This window comes from Syngnathoides biaculeatus, chromosome 18 (assembly GCF_019802595.1).
Source record: "Syngnathoides biaculeatus isolate LvHL_M chromosome 18, ASM1980259v1, whole genome shotgun sequence".
NCBI classification, from domain to species: domain Eukaryota; kingdom Metazoa; phylum Chordata; class Actinopteri; order Syngnathiformes; family Syngnathidae; genus Syngnathoides; species Syngnathoides biaculeatus.
The window spans coordinates 6,651,178-6,676,620 of record NC_084657.1 but is presented as its reverse complement, the minus strand read 5'-3'; the positions used below and the strand labels follow the sequence as shown (position 1 = coordinate 6,676,620).

Below are 25,443 nucleotides of genomic sequence, written 5' to 3'. Positions count from 1 at the left end.
CCTGACTTCCTCTATTGTCTTCCTGGAGGAGTTAAATAGGATGATGTAGACCTTGTTGAAAAAAATACACGCCAGCATCCCGAAGCTGGACGCCAGAATCGCAATGACCTCCACTGCCGAAACAAACTTCCCGTAAGTACTAAAGTAAGCGGGATAAGATAAGTGAGCTGGAGAAACAACAGATAAGCGAGAAGAGGAGCAAGTAGGACAACTCTCGGTTTGTGGCCTTCACTATGGGGGTGTTGCGGAATTTGACGAACACTCCTATGACAACAGCTGTCAAGACAACACCAAGTACTGCACATATGGCCAAAGCTATCCCAAATGGTTCATTCCAGGACAGAAACTCAATTTCCTTTAAAAAGCACAAGGTGTGGTTCCCACTGGACCAGGAGTTATTGGGACATTTGGTGCAAATGCTGGAATCTGTGTGCAAAATGTGATGAGCATGAGAATGATTTTTCAAGAGAGGAACATAAACATCTGCTCATCAGCATACCTTTGTGGTTACTGAACTCTCCATCTGAGCACTCAGTGCATTCAAAGCAACAAGTGGGCATACTGTCTAGGATGCCCTTCCTGGTGCCCGGTTCACAATCCTCGCTGCAATTGGAGAATGGAACCTAACAGATTAGAAACAGACACATGTTGTCTAAGAAAGGGGGCACAATTGTTATCAATGAAAGGTGACATCCAGACATTTATTCAGCCGTACATCCATTTTCGATAGAGTACTGTTAATCCCATTTCTGGTCATGGCCAGTGTGAAAGAGGCAAATGTGTGTCACACTGTTAATTATCACGCTATTCTTCTTACATAGCCCTGTGTAAAAACATAAACCAGATCTGGTATTTCTGTTCCAGACTGAAGTGAAACTTTTTAAAACTAACCCGGACAAAACATTGCATTGTACCTCAATAGAGTATCCATTCCAGAGGATCTTTGTCTTGTCAATGACCAGCTTGGCTCCCCTCTTTGAATGAATATTATAATATCCAACCTCCTCAAACACCACAGAACCATCTTCAGCAGATCTGTGCCAGTTGATTATTGTGTAGTTTGCTGCCAAGTCAAAGTTCTCATCAAAACGCATCTTTTCTCCCGCACTGTTGGTATATTTCAGATGTCGGAGCTGTTTTAGAACCTGTATACCAAAGAGCAAAAAAAAAAAACAAACAAAAAAAGGTTGTAATTAAGGGTCCCCTACCATCAATTTTATGATTTTATGTTTACAACCTTTGATATATTTTTTGGTGTTGTAAAATAATTTGGTTTGGAAATGCCCAGAATGTCCTTTTTCAAGATGATCTAGTTGGTCTTTGCCCCATGGTATTTGCGATGGATAAACTTGTCATTCCTAGGAAACATGTAAATATCTTTGCTCTGATTGTATTGCTCATGTTTTCCAGATTAAATTTGGAAAACAGCTTGCCACTGATTACTCCATATGGTGGCTACAAGTGTCTCGAAGCTTGTGGTGCCCAAGCAAAAACACAACGTCGCAGCCTTCAATATCTTCCCATCACTGTGAAGCACAATTAATCAAGTGTTGGATTGTTGCCACATTCATGGGAACGTTGCTGAAAATTAAGAGAGGGTGTTATTTCTTGGCTATGCTTGTTATCTACTGTCATTCATTTGAATTGCACCTGCTTGAATGATCATCACTGGAATCAATGAATGCAAGCTTGGCTATTTCAATCACTGTAAAATCCTAAACTATGAATATAGTTAAGTATTGTAAAACACAACATACAGTATTTATACGAAATATAAAATGTATATATTTAGTCACTGATGGTGGAGTTGTCGCGGTACACAAACGCGTGCCTTTGGTGTGGGCAGCGTGGGATCAATTCCCGCTCAATGATGGTGTTGATATCTGCTTTATGACTGACTGGCGACCAGTTCAGGGTGTCGTCCGCATTTCACCCAAAGCTAGCTGGGATAGGGTCCAGCTTTCCCTCAACCCTTATGAGGATAGGCAGCTTGGATAATGACATGACATATAATATTTATACACTCACTCTCTTAAAACCTGGAAATGCTTGTTGCTGTCTAGCTGAACTGAGTGGGTGGGTGGCTACCAACCACAAAGTGGGCAGCCACTTGAATATTAATTGACACAACTACTGTATGTCACACTCGACAAATTTAAAGCCACTCATTTTGCAACCCTAATCCTTTAGATGGCCTTTTGCATTCAATGGACAAACTACACTCATGGGAATACACTCATTTCGACCCATGTTATGTATAATGTAGTAGAAAGTAGAAAAATGAATTCTGATGGAAGGGGCCCTTTAAACATATTTTGTAGCTTTGTTGACTGAGGTGCAACAACATTTTACCTGCCAAGCTTCAATTTTCTTTATGTCTGCACAGGAGTTGTTTGCAAAAAGTCCGTGTCCAGGTGTACAGGTGAGGATATCCTGTAAGGCTTTTGCAATGGAATAAACTGCAACATACACATTGTAGGAGATACGAAGGTGGGTGTAGTCCAGGTAAGGTGTCTCCACACTGGTGACGTCTTCCTCACCAGTACACAAAGGTCTAAAACTTTTGCTTCCGTTGTCACTTTCTTGGAACCTTGGACTGTCTTTGAGATAACAGTTGAAAGTTTCCTCCCAAAACTCCCTGACAAATTCATTATGACCGTCTTTCTTTGGTTGGACTTGTTGCAGAAAATCTTTAAACTGTGGTATGTGTCCCGCTTTCAGGGCAAAACCCACTGTGCCTGCCACCACATCGAGATACTCGGGTTTAGCAATGAGGGAAGAGCTTGCCCAAGCTTCACTGGCGATCCAGATACGATCTGTGATGTTTCTCCTGACCATTTCCTTTATTAGAGGCTCGATATCTGGACCACTGGCAAACACCACGATGACTTTGGCACTGGAGTTTTCAATCCTGTCGGCTAGTCCTTGAATTTCGTGGTCCTCCATGTATTGAGAGATGAGTTCATTCAGGTGAATGCAGATGTCTCTCTCCTCCATCTCTTTCTCAAACTTTTCTATACCGGGTCGTCCGTAGTCATCATCTGAGGCCACAGCAATGACCCAGTTCCACTGGAAGTACTCGATTACATCTGCCATAGCCGTGGCCTGGTAGTCATCGGAAGGAATGGTTCTCATGAAGGATTTGTATTGGTTCTTGTTACTGAAGAGGCGACTGGATGATGCATAGCTGATCTGAAACACATGATGGTGGATGGATTGATAGATTTAGATCATGTCCTTCATCATCATCAGGTGTCAAAATGAAGTCCATGTGTGAGCATTTTGTGTTTCACTTCAGCAAAAAATGGTTTCATTGTTCTCAATTTCGAAAAGAAATGTACATACACGAGTTGCAATTTGCTTTCATTTTAACTGATTCTTTTCACCAAAACCCATCGCAACATGAAAGAAATAATAGTTACACATTTTAATATATTCCTGGTTGCATTCTCCATGAAATCTGATTTCAAATCCAAATGGATGTAAATGATGCATGCCAAACTGATGGATAGCCAATGTTGAAATCAGAAGTCAAGGGTAATAAGCTGTTCATTTACTGTAAAATAAAATGCTGGCATTATTTTAATATTTTTATGACATTACATGACAATTTGAAATTTTTGTATTGATCTTCGCAAGAATCACAGAAGTTGATACACATAGTTTTCTTATGGGGGCCACATAAAATTGCTAAGATGTTTCATGGTTCATGACAAAAATGAGTTTGACACCCGATCCTGATCTTGGACAGATATAAATTTCCAAATGTGGTTCTATACCTAATAAATATTTATAGTACAAATACACACTTACCTGTGATATATAAAACAGTCCCAATAAGTTTGCCACTGCTGTGGAGACAGCAGAACCAGCAGCTCCAACGACTGCAATAGTCGACGGGATGTGGTCAGTGCAGTTGCAAAACTCATCCAAATTCAGGGAGTCGATCTTATTTTGGGCCACAAAACTGAGAGTGGCTTCCAGTGCCTTTGACACTGTATTGCATGTGTCAAAGATCCTATAGCCTAATGTGATATTGGGCAGGAGAGTGCTGCTGTTGTTGATCTCATCAATTGCAAAAATCATAGCTTGCAGCCAACGGAAACCACGGAAATTAAACCTGTGGGGCACAACATGCAGTAACATGGATTGCAATTTGAAAACTCACCAGACACTTGGTTTTCTATGTCCTAAATGTAATAAGATCTATTATAAGAGCTGTAATGAGAGATGAAAGATAACTATGCTCCATGGGCTGGTAAGCACGACAAGAGGTCCGAGTTTAAATCTCTACTGGAACTTCTGTTTACAGTTTACGTTCTCTTCTGTGTTTGTGTTTATGTGCGAGTTTCTGTGCCCTCTGACTCACAGCTGACCAGTCCAGGGTGTACCTCACCTCAGAAATGAGCATGTTGACACTCAGTATTACTAACTTTGTAAAGACAGAGTTCTGGTACGGCTTTCTTACTCAATAAATCAGATTGGTTAGGTATACTTGATGTTGTGGCCTATTTAATGAAAATCAGTCACCTGACACATTGTGTGGACTCAGGCCGTGCTGCCAAGTCTTGTTCTTTAGATGCGACCCCAAAGTGAATGGGGAAGAGGCCTCCGAGCAAAATATCGCCAGTCATCTGTGCTCGTTGATGGGGCCCGTAGGTGGACATGACGCTAGTGCATCCAAGTAGGTGCAAATAAAACAGACCAAATTGCATCATTTCTGCGGGGATGATATTCTTTTTTTCAGTGAGGACACTGTAGTTTTAACTTTGCTCATCGGTCTGACCGCTGCGCTGCCTTGTGATGTTCATGTTCACACAGGGGAGAATATCTGAGTGTAAAAAGAAAGAAGTGTTGCGTTGAAAGAGAAGTCACACTCCAATGAGTCGTCTTCCTGCAGCCTCATGCTGTGGCCAGTGAACCCAGTCGTCATGGAGAATGGCCAAAGCAGCCTGCCTGCATCTTGCTAATACTGTTGGAAAAATGCTGGGGCAGAGATGTGATAAAGAATTAATGGTCACCACGCTCCTCCCGTTCTATGCAAGACTCAATTCAAATTCTAACATCCAATTTTTGTTCTTTGTGAGAGAATGTTTTTGTAGCAAAGGGAGATTTTTCAAACCACTGCCGAATTTGACACAATTTCTGTTCCGTATTTTAAACACAGATGGAATTTTTCAACAGTGTTTGCTGCCAAAATTCTCCTTCAAACAATATACATTATCCAGGGTTTTCCCCATTTTTCAAATTTTCAATTTGGTTGGGCACGCACAAAAATGCATCATCTATAGCCATGACATTGACATGTGTCGAGCTTACAGCATTTCACTCTTACAAGCATCCCAAAAATAAAGTAACCCTGGGCAATTGAGACCTAGTTGGACAAAGGATGCACTATGCATAAACACACAATGTATAAAGAAAGTTTAATATTGAAATCATGATACTTACAAAATATTTACACGAACATACAAATGCACAGAGTGCAGTATTGTGTTTTTTATTCCTGACATTGTACAATATTTGATTTAATTGAATATACCATAAAAAATACCTTTTTTAACATCATGTATTAATTAGATACAAAAACAGGTAAAATGATGATAGCGAAATTTTGTGTATTAAAAGATTTGGATGGATCTGTCACAAAACACCAAAAAGCATTATTCATCAAGCAAGTCCACTGACACCATATTTTAGAAAAACAGCAAAAAGTATCACTAAGGTGAACTTACCTCTAAAACTCTTTGATATCAGTGTAATGAAATTCACTCAAAGAAGCCCAGTAAGTCATTTGAAGGTGTTTAACCAAAATATCTGGAGTGCGGAATGAATTCAGTGGACAATTACTTTGTGAGCCTTCTTTGTGGTCCAGATAAATGATTAACAGGGCGAAGGTTCGTCCATTTCCTACAGCTAATAAAGTTTACTCACCCTCCACAGCTCCTCAACTAACACCGGCATCTACTACACATTTGGTACTGATTCATTATTAGTGGTGATGGTTATTTCAAATGCACAAATGTCTTTTTTTTTTTTTTTTTTTTTTTTACACTATTTCATTGCCACCTCTAATCAGCATAACTACATCGTACTGAGAAACTCGTGAAGATCTGGATAGGACCATTAGTTTCCTCAAACAGTGTCTCTTCTGCTCTGATGAACCATCCCACAATTTGTTGCTGAGCAGATGTCTGTGGTAAAAACAATTTCACTTGACAGTTTATGACTTATCCCCTCGATGGTGTGTGATCCTGTTTGTTTAGGGTAAATTATTTGTCTACGCAAAACCTGAACCACAACGCATATTTTAAATGGATAGCACTTTAACAGTGTCAAAACTGAACATTTGTAAAAGGAGGCACTGTATTATGATGTCATTCTTGTACTGGATCACATTACATTGTTAAGCAAGCTATTTTTGTCTTTTCATTATTTGATTGATGATAATGACATTTTGTTGAACATTAAATCATTCTTTTTAGTGATGTGATGTTTCGTAATGTAAGTTTGCCGATCACAGTATTCGGACTGTTGAATTTTTTTTGGTCCAGAAAAATTGAACAGGTAGGCAACTCCATTTGGAATGGACATACTGTAGTCATCTGTTGTGCCTGAGGAGCATTGTAAGAATGTCTTTTATCAAGCACACCCATGGGTGAGATATTCCCATTTTGTGGTTGGACGTTAAAAGTCAAATTAGTTTTGAGGGATTTTTTTATTTGGTTAATATTCATAACGCTTTCGTGTTACTTGGTTGTTAAATTTGCATCTGAAGATTTCGCAACTGTTAATGAAGGAATTTCAAAGAATATTGTTTATCTTGAAACAGGTCATGGAGGTGTGTGGTAACCCTTCTAATGCCATAAAGGGAAGTAACTGACCTGTTACACTGTTGGAAATCAGGGTTATGCCAGAGTTATACCCACATGGTAATCTGGCTGTTAGTTTTGATGATAGTCTCGTTGTCAGTTTTTAAATTGATTTTTGCAAAGATGCGAGATCAGAGCGCTCCCGCCTAAGGAAGCGAATGTGGGCAAAAGGCGAGGTGTAACCTGAAGTGGTTCCCAGCCAATTGCGCGGCACATACAGTGCCCTGTGAAAGTATTCGGCCCCCTTGAACCTTTCAACATTTCGCCACATTTCAGGCTTCAAACATAAAGATATAAAATTTTAATTTTTTTGTCAACACTCAACAACAAGTGGGACACAATCGTGAAGTGGAATGAAATTTATTGGATATTGTAAACTTTTTTAACAAATGAAACCCTGAAAAATGGGGCCTGCAATATTATTCGGCTCCCTTGCATTTATACTTTGTAGCCACCTTTTGCTGCAATTACAACTGCAAGTGGCTTGGGGTATGTCTTTATCAGTTTTGGACAACGTGAGATGGAAATTCTTCCCCATTCTTCCTTGCAAAGCAGCTCGAGCTCAGTGAAGTTGGATGGAGAGCGTTTGTGAACAGCAGTCTTCAGCTCGGCCTACAGTTTCTCCATTGGATTCAGGTCTGGACTTTGACTTGGCCATTCTAACACTTGGATACATTTATTTGTGAACCATTCCATTGTAGATTTGACTTTATGTTTTGGATCATTGTCCTGTTGGAAGATAAATCTCTGTCCCAGTCTCAGGTCTTTTGCAGAGTCCAACAGGTTTTCTTCCAGAATGGTCCAGCATTTGCCTCCATTCATTTTTCCCATCAATTTGAACCATCTTCCCTGTCCCTGTTGAAGAAAAGCAGGCCCAAAACATGAGGCTGCCACCAGCATGTTTGACAGTGGGGATGGTGTGTTCAGGGTGATGAGCTGTGTTGCTTTTACGCCAAACATATCGTTTTGCATTGTGGCCAAAAAGTTGGATTTTGGTTTCGTCTGACCAAAGTACCTTCGTCCACATGTTTGGTGTGTCTCCCAGGTGGCTTGTGGCAAACTTTAAGCAAGACTTTTTATGGATATCTTTGAGAAATGTCTTTCTTCTTGCCACTTTTCCATAAAGGCCAGATTTGTGCAGTATACGACTGATTGTGGTCCTATGGACAAACTCTCCCAACTCAGCTGTAGATCTCTGCAGTTCATCCCGAGTGATCATGGGCCTCTTGGCGACATCTCTGATCAGTTTCCTCCTTGTTCGAGGTAAAAGTTTAGAGGGACAGCTGGGTCTTGCCAAAAAAAAAAAAAAAAAAAAAAAAAAAAAAAAAAAAAAATAAATATATATATATATATATATATATATATATATATATATATATATATATATCTTTATGTTTGAAGTCGGAAATGTGGGGAAAGGTTGAAAAGTTCAAGGGGGCTGAATACTTTCACTCGGCACTGTACTTCTTAAACAAACAACCATTTTCACCTTTGGACAATTGAGATTTTACAGACTTCAAATAACCTACAGTAGATGATATTGTGATGTGGGAGGAAACAGGAGAAAACCCACACAGGGACAGGGAGAAAATAAAAACTCCACGCAAATGTGCTAATCAGCCCCCGCCATGCTGCCTCAATGTTTTCGTCTCCCAAATTATTTAAATTTCTCCTTTGGGCATATTTCAAGTAATTTTCTGCTCTCTTGGATAAATTTGCCAATGGTTCAAAACAAACAACCTCCTATGGTAATCATCTGCACACTCACAGTATGCCAACCCTGGAAATGATGCGATTGTATTACTGTTCATCTTAAGAAATTAGTACATGCCAGCATCGTATCACTTTCATCTTCTCCCTCACTGCTACACCCCCACCCCTCACCCAGAAATTGCACATATGTCTGAAATGTAACATAATGCATCAAAAAATGTGGCGCTATGGAGAGTTAACAGTGAACAGACTGAGATATTCTCACAAGTGGAGTGGTTTGAAACGCTTCGAAAGTCACACACATCCTGCAAAGGTAAGGGCTCATTTTTCACATTTTGAATTCTCGTATTCTCTGTTTTACGGGGACAAAAGTGTATTGTCACAGTCAGCTTATACTGCGTTGTGGGCACCCGAAAACAGGTTTCATAATTTAAATTACATAGTAGAATACAAGACCTATTCTCAGAAAGCTACAGGTTTTTTTTTTTGTGTATGTGTATGACTCAAGGACTGCAATTCATGCTATAAAAATAGTGTTCATGTTTGTACGGATCATCAAAGCCTAGCAGGCATTGCACTCACGAAATAAAAAGTAGTTACAGTTGTGCGGTTGTACAGTCTAAATACCCTGGCAGGATTTTTCAAATGTGGGTCATTTCTTTCAAGGAAACCCAACTAATGTGGGAAAACAAGTTTTTTTTATTTGGGGCCGAGAAGTCTGAATTTCGCGCAATTGCTTGTGTTTTTTTTTTTTTTTTTTATTATTATTTTTTTTAGCCTTTGCATCCTAAAAGGTCTTTGTGACATTTGTGAAATCTGTGTAAGTGTACCGGACTGCCGCTTGGTAGTCCTTAACTGCAAATCTTTCATTGTCAGAAATTGTCATTTTCAAATACATAGCTTTCCACAATATTTTTCTGATAAATAACCATCTTTTCTGAGAGGTCCTTTTACAGTTCTTTTGCTTTTCAGTAGCTCAGTGTCCAACATTGTTCGTGCAGCCCTGGATGAAATGTTCAGGGAACGCACTGACTCTTTACATGCAGGCACTCATGTCTGTATTGCAAACCCTCAATGACCATTTAAACTTGCCTACCTTTTTTATTTTAAATGCTTGCTTACTTGTTTGTCATTCCCATATACTGCACACCGTATATCATAGTGCTTCACTAGGATGCCTGGTGCAAAGATCCTGCTCTTCCTTCAGAGCCTGAAATGCAGGAAACCTCTGGAGCCCGCAGGAGAGGTGTCTAACTTCCGCCGTTGCCTGACAACCATTGACCTTGTGGCTTTGGGGGTGGGCAGCACATTAGGCGCCGGCGTGTATGCGCTCTCCGGAGAAGTGGCCAGAACTGTGGCCGGACCCAGTATCATCATCTCCTTCTTGATAGCAGCCATAGCCTCAGTCTTTGCAGGCTTGTGCTATGCTGAATTTGGTGCTCGGGTTCCCAAGACAGGTTCTGCCTACCTCTACAGCTACGTAACAGTGGGAGAGATCTGGGCTTTTATCACTGGCTGGAACCTTCTGCTCTCTTATGTCATAGGTAAATACATACACCATATAAGTCCTCCATCCATCGAAAAAGCCATCCATCCATTTGCTACTGCTTATCTTGTTGTTTATCATGTCCAGGTTACACGTGAGCTGGAATCTAGCCAAGATGACTTTGACGGTCATTCCAAGGGCACATACAGTATAGACAAATAACCAATCACACTCACATTTGCCATTAACCTAAGCCAAATGCTTTAGGATTGTACTCAGGGAGTGCCAGGAATAGCCCATGCAAGCACGGAAGAACAAGCAAACTCCACAACATAAGGCCAAAGCTTCAATGTGAAGTTCCACCCATCAGAAATATGAAGCAGATGTGTTAACCACTACCACATTGTGCTGTAATATTTTCGTTGTCTGTGTTATTTTTTTCACGTTACCATTGAAGATGATTTTGAATTAAGGGGGAAAAAGGACCTACAATCAGACAGTAAGACTAGTATGGATTTCTTTCTATACGGCCTACTTAATTAGTTGTTGCTTTTTCATTTATATTAAAAAAAAAACTTCATTTCATATTTGTTTTGCACCTTATCTTTTTAGGGATTCTAATACATTAGTTTTTAATAGGATATCCGCGTTTGTTATGTTTAGGGACATCAAGCGTGGCCAGAGCTTGGAGTGGAACCTTTGATGACCTCATTGGAAATGTCATTGCCAATTCTTTGGGAAAACAAGCTCCCATGGACCTGCCAGGATTAGCTCCCTACCCAGACTTCTTTGCAGCTGGCCTTATCATGCTCTTGGCAGGCACGTTTTAATCGTCCACACGCTCATGTATTTGGTCATGACTTGTTTGAATATTACTTTTGACGGTGTATATTTGCCCTCTAGGTATTCTTGCATTCGGTGTTAAAGAGTCTGCCATCGTGAACAAAGTTTTTACGGCAGTTAACATCGTAGTCTTGCTCTTTGTTATCCTCTCTGGCTTCATAAAGGGAGATCTCAACAACTGGTACAGTGGTGAAGAAACTCTTCAGAATTCACATGAGTATGGATCTTTTTTTCTCTCTCTCTACTGCTCTAATAAATTACATAGACAACAGACGCACGTTTAAGAATGGACATAAGAATTCACTTGAGACAAACCAAAATCAGCATAGAGAGTCTTCCCACAAAAAGTGGAAAGTTGTTAGAGCTGCAGCTCCTCCCGCATTATGATACCTTTCTTGGAATGGTTTGCATTATTGTGCTTAACAATATGAATGACATTAATGGGGGTCCCGTCTGTTTGCAACAGAAACACATCATTGCTCAATGAAACCATGACTTTTGGAACCGGGGGGTTTTTCCCTTTTGGCTTTGGTGGAACAATAGCAGGAGCGGCTACTTGCTTTTACGCATTTGTCGGCTTTGACTGCATTGCCACAACAGGTAAAGTGATGCACTACAAAGCAAGATTTAAATACCCCATAATTAAACAGTTGAAAAAAATATCATATTAAGATAATAATTCTGTCTTTAGAAAATAATAAAACGAGACATGAAATGAACAATGTTATCAATGGTGCAACTGTACTCCGTCATACAGAAAGTTATTCTATGATGTTTGGGCTCTTGTGGCTTATGAAGGTAACAAAAATATAAGAAGTATTTTACCTCATAAATAAACCTTTTGTTAAAATAATACGTCCTGTAGCATGTATGTATAAGAGCGTACTTTGTGTTTGTGAATGATTTATGAGTTTTTATGAGTGTGTGTTTTCATTCTTCCTTAGGAGAGGAGGTTCAGAATCCCTAGAAGTCATTCCCACTCGGGATTGAGGTGTGCTGTAGGTGTGACAGAGGAATTTCAGGTGGATGTGGGACTGCATCAGGGATCCGTGCTGAGCCCCTTCCTGTTTGCGGTAGCAATGGATAGCGTGACAGATGAGGTTATACTGGAATCCCCTTGAACCATGAAGCTCGGAGAGGATATTGTGATATGCAGTGAATGCAGGGAGCATGCAGAGGAACAATTAGAAAGATGGAGACATGCACTGGAAAGGAGAGGAATGAAGATTAGCCGAAGTAAAACAGAATATATGTGCGTGAATGAGAAAAGTGGAGGGGGAAGAGTGAGGCTACAGGGAGAAGAGATAGCGAGGGTGGACGACTTCAAATACTTGGGGTCAACAATACAGAGCAATGGAGAGTGTGGTCAGGAAGTGAAGAAACGGTCCAAGCAGGATGGAACAGCTGGCGGAATGTGTCTGGTGTCCTATGTGACAGAAGAGTATCCGCTAGGATGAAGGGAAAAGTTTTTAAAACAGTGGTGAGGCCAGCCATGATGTACGGATTAGAGACGGTGGCACTGAAGAACCAATAGGAAATAGAACTGGAGGTAGCAGAAATGAAGATGTTGAGGTTCTCCTCGGAGTAAGCAGGTTGGATAGGATTAGGAATGAGCTCATTAGAGGGACAGCCAAAGTTGGATGTTTTGGAGACAAGGTTAGAGAGAGCAGACTTCGATGGTTTGGACATGTTCAGAGGTGAGAGAGTGAGTATATCGGTAGAAGGGTGCTGAGGATGGAGCTGCCAGGCAAAAGAGCGAGAGGAAGACCAAAGAAAAGGTGGATGGATGTTGTGAGGGAAGACATGAGGACAGTTTGGGTTAGAGAGGAAGATGCACTAGATTGGCGTGGATGGAAAAAGATGACACGGTGTGGCGACCCCTAATGGGACAAGCCGAAAGGAAAAGAAGAAGGTAATTCTCCATTGGATGTCACCCATCCGAAGAAGAAGACGATGAAGAAGAAGACGATGACAATGAAGAAGAACTGCAGCCAATCATACAGCGAATTCTCATTCGAATTCAAAACGACTCATAAGGTCGACTACTTTAGGCGCATTGTTTGAACCCCTAACTGCGAAGCATCATGAAAAAATTTTTGCAGCCGGCCAAAACACTTGTAGTTAGCAGTTTACATTGACGTCGTCTTATATCCTTCAAACTTATTTTCAGTTTCGTGGGATTTAACAATTTTAGACTTACGAAAGTACAACATTCCCAAAACAAACAACGAACGTCCGTCCAACCTTTCGAAAAGGGTGAGTTCAAGGGAATCAACGTGACGCAGATGTACCGATTAAATGTGACTTCTGACATTGCATCAAATACTAAAAAAAAACGTCTTCTACACTTGTGTGTGTGTATACGCACACAAAATTTGATGATTGTGTTTCAAAATGCGTAGAGATATACAGTCACACTTTCAAAAGAAGTTTGAAATAATCAGTAGCTGAGATAACTGAAATAAGTGTCATTACAGTTACTTTTTGTCATCTGGGGAAATTGTATTCCTTTTTTTTTAAGTGTTATGTGGGCTCGGTTGGAGTAATCCTTCCTCTTTAGCAACTCAACTCATTGAAGGGCTTGTTTTTCGATACACCATGTCTGCCAATCACTGCAGTTCACTACGTATTGTACAAAAAATGAATCGTGCATATTCAAAATAACATCAGTGTATATTCTCGAGATCTGCCTTATACACTCAGGTAAAACAGACCTTCAATTATTCTATGTATTAAAAAAAAAAAGTGTGCTTCTATATTGCTTGACTTGCATTGTTGTCTTTGCAACAGGTAAATGGCATTTTCTTTGTCCTCGACCTGTGCGTCACCTTTTGACGAAGGAGAGGACATGGCTGTCTTTGAGTCCACTGCAGCAGACTATGGAGGATTGGGCATGTCACGTCTGCCCGAGCTCTCTGTCATTTCACCGGGCCTGGACCCTCAGATATCCAATATGGGGCTTGTGAGTTTTGTTAGTCTTTTGAAATGTCCTTTTTTACCCCACTGTGTGGGTTGTTTAAAAATAAAAACATTGTCCACCACTGTTTACCCAATGGTTATATACATCTAAAATTCTCAAATGATTTGAACCATTCATGGCAATTCACAAATCATCAGACTTGTAATTTTTCCGTCAGGTGGAATTCCGTCTTTTGAAATTGCATGGATTTAAAAAAACACACAAAAAAACAAAAAACAATTCCAGATCGCTCACTTGTCGCACATTCTCAGAGATTATAAAAACCACAGCCTAACTTCTTCTTCTTATTTTTTTTTTTAACATTGAAACACAAGGTCTGCTGCTCAGAGTCACTAATTTAAAAAAAAAAAAAAAAAGTCTGGATAGTGCATACACATCGAGTGGTATGTCGGTTGGTTGAAGCCAGTTGGTCGCCATCTTGGTGCTCCCAGAACATGTGGAGGACATGGTTTACAGGTTGGATTATGGCGGTGCTTTTCTCAAAGTTTGGCATGTAGAATCAAAACTACTCGTGTGATCTTGACATTTTTTCAGTTCTGGTAACATGAAGGATTTTTAATTCGACTTAGTAAGCCAAAAAAGGCCAAGTACAAAGGAAAAGACTTATAACACTACCAAGAAACCCTTCATATTACCTAGGACCCGATTTCCGTGACATGTTAACTTTTCCCAAAATACGCTGTGAAGCACTATCATCATAACATAGCAAAAAAAACTAAGCATTATTTGTCAACATTAAATTTTAAGTCAATCAGTTAGATATATTTTTGGAAATAAGGGCTCTCAAAAGGAAAATACATGCTAAACACATTGTTCACTTGTTGTCTCCGCGACGTCCTATTTCAGACAAAATTTAAACTTGCTTCCTCGCATTTGAAAATCAAATTCAATTTGCAGAGTTCTGTATTGTGAAATTCATCAAAGATTTCACAGAATAAACAAAACAAAAAAAAACCCGAAACTATCATCCACCTCGTCGCTTGATTCAGGTGTGGTCAACACGTCGAGCGCGTGCACATAAAGGCACGTTCTAGCAAGCCGGCCTCCTATTTACGGCAGTTCCGTGATGCGTGCCCCCCCACCCCCCCCAACAATACGTCACGATTGCCGACAGGAATGTTTGTTCCAATGTATCGTGAGCTTGTTGCCACAAACGCCGATTATGTTGAACTAAACTTTCAGCATTTTCAAAACATTGCGAGTATAGACCGTTCGTGTTTATTCCTTGAGAGGCCAGTGCATTTAACTTTTCTTCAGATAAAGTTCGTCAGATTTATTGATGAAAAATTTTAAATACCGTTTTATATCATGTTCCACTAATAATTTACATTGGAAATGATCATTTCGGAGTTTGAAATTTTCTATTTTTGTTATGTATTTGTTTTTTATTTTTAATTTACAGTTATGTTGTATTAATCCAGTAAGTTATTGTAAGGCCATCCCAAATCACACCCACAGCTTTATCTGCGAGCATGACTGACCACACCCATACATTTTTCAAATGTGAGTGACTGTGTGTAAGTAAGTAAGTTTCTTTCAGCTTCTCCCGTTAGGGGTCGCCACAGCGTATCATCTCAGAAGAAATGCTCATATTTGATTGGCACAGTTTTTACCCATATGCACTTCCAATATATATATATATATATATATCTCAAAATATTAAAGTCAACTGATTATACTATTAGTATTACTAGATCTATATCTAAGATCGTGAGCAATGCGGTCGAGTGGATCAGTATAAAGTGATGTAACAAGTTTGAGATTTAAACGTTAATCGTAATTACTAAAGATCAACTTCTTTAACATGTTTTGCTGTACGGTGTAGAAATTCTAGGATATATTTTCATGTATATTCTATATCTATACTATAATATGTATAATGTGGGGAAAAGCACAATTTTAGATGTCTTTTGACTGAATAGTTCACTTAATTCATTTGTTTTGAGATAAGATGGCATATTTTAATGACAAATGTGATTTTGTGCTATCCAGTGATAGGGGCATGGGGGACAAAAAAGTCTGGGCTTGGCCCTTGGGGAACTTCTGCCCAATTTTTTTTTTTTTTTTTGGGTCAGGACTAAGAAATTTTACTTTCAATTTTTGTCTGAATTTTGTTCACAGATATCGCCAGAATGCGCCACGGCCATCCATTTTTTCAAAAATTTCCGGGGCGGGGGGTGGGGGTTGGGGGCATGCTCGCATTTGTATTTTCAGGAATTTTCACCAAAGTCCGCTTTCATCTCTATTGGATACGCATTACCTTGGCAACGACAACAACAGTAGATCACTCCATGTGCCTTATAAGACCAGAATGAAGAAAAGAAAATGCTGGTGGTAGCCAGTGGTGAGGACAGGACTTCAATTCAACCTTTCCATACTTTTCATACGATACGGCTCGCAAGCAACCAACAACACGTTCTATAGCCTAACAAGCGAGTGCCTGCACTAATGACTGTACAAAAACGTGGTCATGTTGCATCATGAAGTACATGAAGCCAAATGACCTTAAACATAGTTCCATCACATTCTCATTTGAGCAACATCAGCATGCTTCTAAACTGACCCGCGAATGTTTGCTTCAACATTTTAGAGGCCCTGTAGCTCAGTGGTTAGAGCATTAGTTTGGTAAACCAGGGGTCATGAGTTCGTACCCCAGTGGCGCCACTGCTCCCTGAGGGGTTGCGTCAGGAAGGGCATCCTGCTTAAACAACTATGCCAAACAAATGTGCGCATTCATCTGAGATGACACGCTGTGGGAACTCCTAACGGGACAAGCTGAAAGAAACTTACTTACTTACTAAGTAATAACTGATAATCCACCAAGGCATACCTAAAGCAACTGACTTACTTCTGTATTCAACAAGGCGATATCTCCATCTTCAACATCACTCTCATCTTCATCCTCTTCCGACAATGTGCTGTCATTCCTGTTGCCTGGCTAACGCAGCAGAGACCGGATATAGGAAAACTCTGTTCTTAGTGGAGGGTGCATTGGAGCACTCGTGTCAGCTTGCTGTCCCTGAACGGCACCACTTGAGGGGGCCGTGACCTGTAAATGTCATTTGAAGGATGTAGCCTATCCTCTCAAAAATCTACTTATTCAATTTCACCCCTGCCACAAAATTTCATTTTCACAAAAAATAGTTACCACTAATGATATACATGTTTATCCATCCCACTGACCATAGTGGATGGAAAATGAACCGGTGTTTCCATCTGTTGCCAACAGAATGATAGCTTTGTGTTCAACTAAACAAATCCTCATTTTGCCTTGAATAAGCCAATGAGTAAATTGAAACAAGATTTCAGCAAAAATATACACACACTTTTTCCATCTGATTTTTCACCCCAACGAACAATATGTAATTAACTATTAGATATACTTAAGCACATACTTGTTAGTCTGGTTGTGTCTCAGAGTAGCAATGCAGCGCCCCAGTGTTAGGAGGGAGGTGTTTATGTTGTTAGCTTCCTTCATCCGTTCACCGCAGCGCTGCGCTTTGCAGCGTTCCGACCCAGCTAGATCGCAGACAGTCAGCCTGTAAGGAGTCCACAACTAGATGAGTGAAGAAACTAAAAAGGAACACATTTTGAAGAGTGAGATTTGGAGACAGGCGACTCGTGAGAACGTCTGCCTCACAGTTCTGAGGAGCAGAGTTCAAATCCCAGCCCCGCCTGTGTGGGGTTTTCAGGCTCTCCACATGCCTGTCTGAGTTTTCTCCAGGCACTCCAGTTTCCTCCCACATGCCAAAAACATGCATTAATGGGAGATTTTAAATTGCCTTTAATTGGGATTGTGAGTGCGAATGGTTGTTTCTATGTGCTCTACGATTGGCTGAAACAAGCTCAGGGTATATCCTCCCTCCTGCCCGTTGACAGCTGGGATAGGCTCTCACACCCCTCATGAGGAAAAGCGGCTCGGAAAATGGATATGGTGGCGCCCAAATGTCTCGGGTGGTTCACTTACTCGCTGATGTGCATGTTCTGACCAGATTCTGCACTTGGATGGATGTGGAGGACACGGATGGAGAAAATGCTGTGGCTGAAGTGGTTAAGAGGGAGAGAGAGAGAGAGAGAGAGAGAGACACAGAGACAGAGAGAGAAAAAAGTAAGATTAAAGAAATGGGCACCAGCAACACAAAAACTCATAATAAAGAACCGGAAAGAATTTGAAAGACTTTTACCTACGACTCGAGTTTTGGTTGAGGTGGGTGCTGGCAAAACTTTGATTACGATGTCCAGCTCTCAAAATTTTCCAGGCTTCCTCTGCACTGCAGACTTGGACCCATGTAAGGTCTGACACAACCACAGGATGCAGCAAAATTGATGTATTTGCGCCAACAGAAAAAGATAACAAAATCCTATGGCACAACATCAACGCTACAAAATGAAACTCAATACAAGAGATGTAAAGGAGCGTCTTAATAAAAGACAACGCTTTGTTTGGACTGACAGTGTCAAAAGATGTTAATTAAATGCATTTATGTACTACTGTAAACCACAAGTATTTTTATGAGTAGATTTCTGATTTGATTTTGTGACTTTTGAAATCTACCTCAGTAGTAGTACACAGTCTTGTGTACTGTATATACTGTACAACGACAAGATATTTAAAGGTCTACTACTTTGTACTATTTAGACCTCCATAGTGACGAATACGGACTTAGTACAAGTGCCCCTTTTACTTTAAAATAATGAAAAAAAATAAAGGCCTTGAACTTTAGTCCATCACTATAGCTTACTCCCCTGTCAATGTCATTGTGAATGTAAATTACCCTTCACATAGGGATTGCCGTGCTTGTCGTCACTCAGCCGCAATGTGATCCTTTTTTCCCGGCTGCAGAGAAGGTGCCGCGTCCAGCAGGTCATACAGAAACTTGTTGTAGATCTCATAAAAGGACACTCAGATTGAAAACTGCACCCCTTCCTCTAGTTCGTCTCCACCGCTGTGGGACATGCTCTCAGGCTCCAGACACACTGTCACAGTCTGCAGCATGAGTATACATTATGTGCATGCAGCTGAAGCATTATGCATCATGTTAAGAACTTTATAGTTAGGCATAATGCACCTTTAGCATACACACATGCACACTTTATATCACTGGGGTGGGTGAAGTATTACCCAAAGGCCATATTTGACTACCCGATACTTTATTCCTCCGAGTGAAGCAATTACATGATGACATTGACAACCACTTTGATGTCCCCACCCCCAGAGATTGGCTCATGTATGCATTTCCCTTTTTTAAATGCACATCTAATCCATTTATGCTATTAAATTTCCTTTATTGAAATAATTTTAATGTAGAAAGAAATGGTTCTTCATTTAAAATAATTACAATGAATGATAAAGAAGCATGGTGTTAAGCAGATCTGCCTCACAGTTCTGAACACTGGGGTTCAAATCCTAGCCTCCCTCTGTGGCTTTTGCATGTTCTCCCCGTGCCTGCGTGGGATTTCTCCGGTTTTCTCTCATGTCCTAAAAACATAATGCATAGTAAGTTAATTGAAGCCACCAGTTTGCCCAAAATTGGGAATGTGAGTGCGAATACAGTCGTTTATACAGGATGTGCCCTGTGATCGGCTGCCACCCAATTTAGGGTGTACACCACCTCTTGCCTTATGATAGGTGGAATAGGCTCCACCACACACGCGTCTAACACTGAAAAGACGTACAGAAAATGAATGAAACAATTATAAATAATCCACTTGAACAGTGAGCATGAACTATTTTACATAGTCACACCTACCTCTTGCAGACTTGTGTTAGAGCATGAGTTCATTTAAAATGATTATTCCACATGAGAAGACGTCTTGGGTGTAAAGCATGTAACTCTGGGCAGCGTCATCATTTTCATTCAGCTGGTCATGAAGCCTTAATAACAAATAAATATTGACATGTAGCTTCATCATGTTAAGAACAGAAGAAAAATACTCTCTCAACCAAAAAAATAAATCAGGCTACCTTTACAGAGTGAGGAATGTTTAGTTTTGCACTTGTGGTATTAACTTTATGCCAAGTATTATTACTGTATACCAATAAATCACGAATCCCTTAAAACTAAGGAATACAAGGCTCAGTGTGCTATAATTGCTCGTGGAACGTGGGCTCCCTCTTGTGGTATATTAATGAATCATTAAATTAAACGTTCAAACTTTTCATTCCACTTACCGTACATTTGTTCAAGACGGTTCAATTGTATTTAGCTGAACTAAATAATGACATTTTTAAGATTTTTTGTTTTTTTACATTTGGGTAAATTTACTTTTATGTACATTTTAATTAAATCTTTTTTTTCCTGTTTCTGCACCCTGCTAATGATCAAACGGCGTAATGTTACAGTGATGTAGAATGATATTAAATACACTTTTTAGGAATAAAATCTCTGCATCAGTTTGCTAACCGGGCTTTAAAGCTACAGTTTTTTTTTTTTTTATCATTCATCATTGTGGTGGTACTTTGAAAGCAATTTTTTTTAATGGTGTTTCTTTGTGTAAAAAGATTGAGAAGCACAGGGCTCATAAGAAACACTTTTTAGTTTGAAAGTACAAATTATTTTTCCAGATTCTGACCTTGCAAACACAAAGCAAATGCATTTTTTTTTCCATCTGAATGACTTTTTTATTTTGTATTTTTGTGCCACCACAATGTAATAGTAACATAAGACATCACATAACTCGAAAGTCAGCGCCACCTACTTTGCCAGTTTAAGTAGCGCCATCTTTTCTACATCTCCGACAGAGTACGCCCTCCAGTAACACTAGAAACAGCAACATTTATACATGCATGTCTGAAAACGTGCACGTACACATGGAAAGAAAGAAAATATTGGTTTACGTGCAAAGGGACCAACCTTCTTAGCTTCAGCTGTCTGGGACAGTTTTTCATAGCTTTCGCCCACAGTGCAACCAACATGCGCGAGTCATTGGGCCTGTAGACGTAAAGCATCACGGTCCGACAAGAAGAACTTGTCTATTCATTTTTTTTCTTGAAAAAAATATACGCTACAGTTACAAACCTTAGCTGATGAGCCTTTCGATAGTAGTAGAGACAGTAGAAGGGCATCTTGAGAATCTCATAAGTCTGACCTAAGCCGTACCAGGCTCGATAGTCCCGCTTGTTCACTTCAATTGCGTGTCTGACGCAGACAAACACATCCTGACACTCACCCCGACGTGACCACCAAAACAGAGGCGCTGATTGACCCACCTGTAAGCTTGGATGGCTGCAGATGTGTTCTTCATCTCCATGTACTCGTGGCCCATGAGGGTCCAGGCGCTCAGGCAGCGAGGATTCAGTTTGAGGGCGCGCTGAAAATAGAGTGCGGCCTTTTGTGCTGCGAGCGCAAGCTGTAGTAGTTGCCTACAACAACCAACCAGGTTAGTTCATTGACAACACCATCATTTAAGTGTGAATCACATGTATTGTACCCTATTCGATGAGGATTGCGACTGAGCTGTGTCAAAAAAATATCGCAAGTAAGTGATGCCGTACAAAAAATGTTTATAATCGCCTCCATCAAGTTTAATTCTTGTTTATAACACATTATGATTCCAAAACAACTACCTGATACTATTTCAAACTCAAAACATTATGTTCCAAATCAAAGACTGACAAATGAGCTTGGAGATCATTCAAAATTGGCAGTGCTTTGAGCAATACTCTTCTCTGTGATGTGTCAAATTTAAGACTTACTTTCACTTTACAGGAACTTAAACAAAAGTGGTCATACAGGTTATTAATGTACCTTTTGCTACTTAGTGGAAGCACATTTACGTGGTGGCAAAATAGAGGAAAAAAAATCCCGTATTTTGTCGTAAATGAAGACCATGATTATCTGACCAATCACACCGAATTGGATAATTTTCCGTGGCAGAGCTGGTCTCTCCCTGCACAATAATATGCCACGACAAACTGGTCTGGAATCAGTGCCCTGCGGTACAGATGTTGGTGCAAAGATATTTCTTACAAATATAATGCAAAACCATCCAGCTCTCCTGCGTTGTGCTTCTTACTCAGCTCCACCCTCAGTTCTCGCAAAGCTTCATTGCGGACCTGACCCTTCTCCAGAGGACCTAAAAACAGATATGTTAGCTTTCATCATAAAATATTAAAAAAAAATCCCACCCTCATTCTCTATGACTGTTCTCACCAAGGCTGTCAACTGTCTCATCATCCTTCTTTTTCTCACCAGACTGCAAGTAAAAAAAAAAAAAAAATTACTCTTTCAATTCAGGAGTGTGACCAAAGTAGATCAGGTATAACAAATATCATCCAGGTGAGTATTAACAAGAGAGTGTTACCAGATAAAGAGAATACATGTAGAGGAAGTCAGCCTTCTCACTGGTGCACCCCTTTAAAAAGAAAGTAACGCGATCATACTCTTTCAAATCAAAGTAAGATTTGGCCAGTGTTTGTGCATCAACGTCTTGTATGTCGTCCTTTAAGTGAAAGACAGGCCAAAACAACAAACAAAAAAACCCAATACAATTCTCAGTCAGCATGTACAGTATAATAAACACTGGTCTGTAAGGACCGAACCGTATTATCTTTACATATATAGGTTTAAAATCAAAGTAAGATTTGGCCAGTGTTTGTGCATCAACGTCTTGTATGTCGTCCTTTAAGTGAAAGACAGGCCAAAACAACAAACAAAAAAACCCAATACAATTCTCAGTCAGCATGTACAGTATAATAAACACTGGTCTGTAAGGACCGAACCGTATTATCTTTACATATATAGGTTTAGGTCATTTTAAATTGTCATGATAGAGGTTTGTGTGCAGCTTTCTGTATTATTTTTGTTTGTATCTACTGTGTTTTCGGCTATTATTCTTATATTTCCATTATACCCCTGGAGATAACACATTGCTAATACCATTAAAAAAAAATACCCTCACCTTTTCTTGGAAAAAAAAAAAAAAAAAAAGCAAAAAATAAAACAAAAACACAAATGTGTATGCAGGGTCCAAATATGCCATGTATCATAATTTGTACAACTTTCATACAGAGCTGAGCTCTGAATTTCACAAGAGAAATACAGGTTAACATCGACAGAGTAGATTTCTCAACTAATGCGTAATGCAAAGTACGAGGCTGGACTTAAGGGGGGCTGATGCAGGATGGGTGTAGACCTGGAGTTGAGTCTGAGAAATAAACTGTACAAACCTCTGAAATAGAATGCGGTGAGGATAATGTATCTTTGGGAAGAGGATCTAAAGCAAAGGCCAACTCAGAAGCCCTAAATTAAAAAGACAGAAAAGAGCAATTGTTGGTCATTTGATCAACCGAGGTGGGACGCTAGTACGACTGGCTAAAGCGTTGTCCTCGCAGTTCTGAGGACTGGGCCCGCATGGCTTTCTCCCACATCCCAAAAAAAAGGATAAGCGGCTCAGAAAATGAATGAATGAATAGATCATCAGGTGTGCCAGGCTTCAATGATATGTTTTGAGAATTTTTTTAAATTTGTCTGATTTTTGTCCATATTTTTTCACAATGAATAATATATCTTTGCAATCATATATCTAGGCCAGGGAGAAACAATTAAATGATCTTCCACGACACTATCATTATTTCAGAATATTTCCTTTTCGTGATATTTTTGTTTGATGGTGTTCCGTGATGTTTTTCTAATGTAAAATACCTACATTGCTTCAATATTGGCTGTGAAACGCTATTCTAATGAGATCCAAAGGTATTTCAAGAATTGTGACTGTAGACTATTGGAATGGACTTTGACTTTCAAAACCTGAATCAAAGTTTTTCCAAAACATTTCATTTCATTATACCCACAGTTTAATGATTATGTATTGTATTGGTATTCAACACCTTCGGTAGCAGCAGAGCTAAAACGAATTTTACGAACAAACAAGCTATTCAGTTAGCCAATCACGCTAGAGCCCGACGGCTCGACCTCGAGAACCTAGCAGTCGCCAAGTTTGCCAATATGGAGCACCTGGGCATCGGCCGCCGCTCGGATAGCCCGTCCCTAAAGCGAGTGGCGGGTGGCGACCGTGTGGTGACTACCGGCGCCTTAACGATGCCACTCCACCCGACCGCTACCCTGTTCTACACATTCAGGACTTCTCGGCCCACCTGGCGGGCAAAATCCTGTTCTCCAAGGTCGACCTGGTGCGCGGGTATCACCAAGTTCCCGTGCAACCCTCAGACGTTTCCAAGACGGCTGTAATCACACCGTTTAGCCTGTTGGAGTTCCTGAGGATGCCGTTTGGTCTCAAAAACGCAGCCCAATCTTTCCAACGTTTAATGGATTCTGTGCTCAGAGACTTGCCCTTTGTGTTCGTCTATTTGGATGACTTCCTCGTTGCCAGCTCCTCGGAGGAAGAACATCTGATGCACCTCCGCGACCTCTTCGCAAGACTCGAGCAGCACAGGCCTCTGGCTGTGAAAGCTCGAAAACCTTGAGGAAGTGAGCCTTGAGCCCAGCATATTTATCTTGGGCTGGGGGAGATGTGATGAAACTCACTGCTCTGGCCGCCGTTGAGCTCCCGAGGGCTGAGACAACGTGGTAATAACGCGGAGAATCATCCGAGATCCCATCGAAGGCGAATTGAGCCTCTGTCTGCGCGAACCACGCTACCGCGGACGTCTCCCAAAACTCCGGGAATTTGAGGATGGCGGTTACCATGTTCGGCTCAGTCTCGGAAACGCCGGGACTGACGTCGGGGTCACCAGTGTAGCGCCGAGGAAAAGGAGTCGGAGGCGGAGTGTCGAACACAGGAATAAACCTTGTTTTATTGGCAGACATCAACCGACTACTTGCATAACAACGGGAACGCACTACTTCCTAACTCTGGAAGTGCAACAACAAAAACAGTCCATACGGAACCCAACAACCCAACCCAAGCTGACCTCAGCTTTGAATAAAAAACGACGCCTAACATCATGTCCTCGTCTTGGAGTCCTGCATTTGGGTCCAGCCTCACACCGGAGGTTTGTGACACTCTCTTTTCCATTTGTGAGCCACAATGAAATGTTCTGTCAACGAATTACATTACAAACAATAAAAGGATAAATGTGACTCTTGTCCAGTCTCTTGGAATCAATCACCCACATGCAGTGAGGTGTAACTTACAATTTACGATCATTATTAAAACATTCGATCCAGTTTTCATAAGAACATCCCTCCAGAGTACGCTGTTATATTGACGTGACTCAATAATTTGACTTTTCTGTACACACTGACACAAGGACCTGCCATTCTAATGGGATTCTGATGTTCACTGACTCCAATATTTACTTTTAAAAGGTGAATTATGGATTCAAATCACTTTGCAGGCTATCCATGATATTTTGAAAAATGCACACATTGTTTTAAAAAATATGAGAATGATTTTATAAATGTACCAAACAGAAACATTGCGGGGGGATGGGGGGAGGGAACTAGCGTTACTATTATTAGTAGTTATATTACTAGACATTGTAGTATCAATGTTATAACAATACTTATTTGCATCTATCATTGAGTCGTGCAATTTAATGCAGCTTCCACTTTTGGAGGGATGGATTACACCAGTTGTTTATAACC

General features: G+C 40.4%; 2 protein-coding genes and 1 pseudogene across 7 annotated transcripts; 1 reads left to right on the top strand and 2 right to left on the bottom strand.

Moving 5' to 3' along the window:
- Window positions 1–112: 112 nt before the first annotated feature.
- On the bottom strand, window positions 113–4,729 carry LOC133491367 (extracellular calcium-sensing receptor-like). Of its 2 annotated transcripts, XM_061802372.1 has the most exons (6): window positions 4,531–4,729; window positions 3,814–4,120; window positions 2,353–3,192; window positions 915–1,145; window positions 500–623; window positions 113–426 (listed from the first exon to the last, which is right to left on the bottom strand). In XM_061802372.1, the coding sequence occupies exons 1-6, from the start codon at window positions 4,716–4,718 to the stop codon at window positions 140–142; spliced, it is 1,977 nt and encodes a 658-aa protein (XP_061658356.1). In that variant the 5' UTR covers window positions 4,719–4,729; the 3' UTR covers window positions 113–139. The 2 variants fall into 2 exon arrangements, with proteins under 2 accessions (XP_061658356.1, XP_061658357.1); XM_061802373.1 differs by lacking the exon at window positions 4,531–4,729 and having other exon boundaries at window positions 2,353–3,187; window positions 3,814–4,069.
- Window positions 4,730–8,736: 4,007 nt separating this feature from the next.
- On the top strand, window positions 8,737–24,088 carry LOC133491370 (cationic amino acid transporter 2-like). Of its 5 annotated transcripts, none has more exons than XR_009792393.1 (8): window positions 8,737–8,898; window positions 9,748–10,129; window positions 10,735–10,890; window positions 10,975–11,131; window positions 11,381–11,514; window positions 11,859–11,936; window positions 13,705–13,876; window positions 23,976–24,088. XR_009792393.1 is itself a non-coding variant. In XM_061802380.1 (6 exons), exons 1-6 carry the CDS (start codon window positions 8,791–8,793, stop codon window positions 11,879–11,881), a joined length of 915 nt encoding a protein of 304 aa, XP_061658364.1. In that variant the 5' UTR covers window positions 8,737–8,790; the 3' UTR covers window positions 11,882–12,104. The 5 variants fall into 5 exon arrangements, 2 of the variants coding, with proteins under 2 accessions (XP_061658364.1, XP_061658363.1); XR_009792391.1 differs by lacking the exon at window positions 23,976–24,088 and adding an exon at window positions 17,887–18,018; XR_009792392.1 differs by lacking the exon at window positions 23,976–24,088 and adding an exon at window positions 16,759–16,876.
- LOC133492241 (cell division cycle protein 23 homolog) lies at window positions 16,812–22,399 on the bottom strand (annotated as a pseudogene).
- Window positions 24,089–25,443: the final 1,355 nt, after the last annotated feature.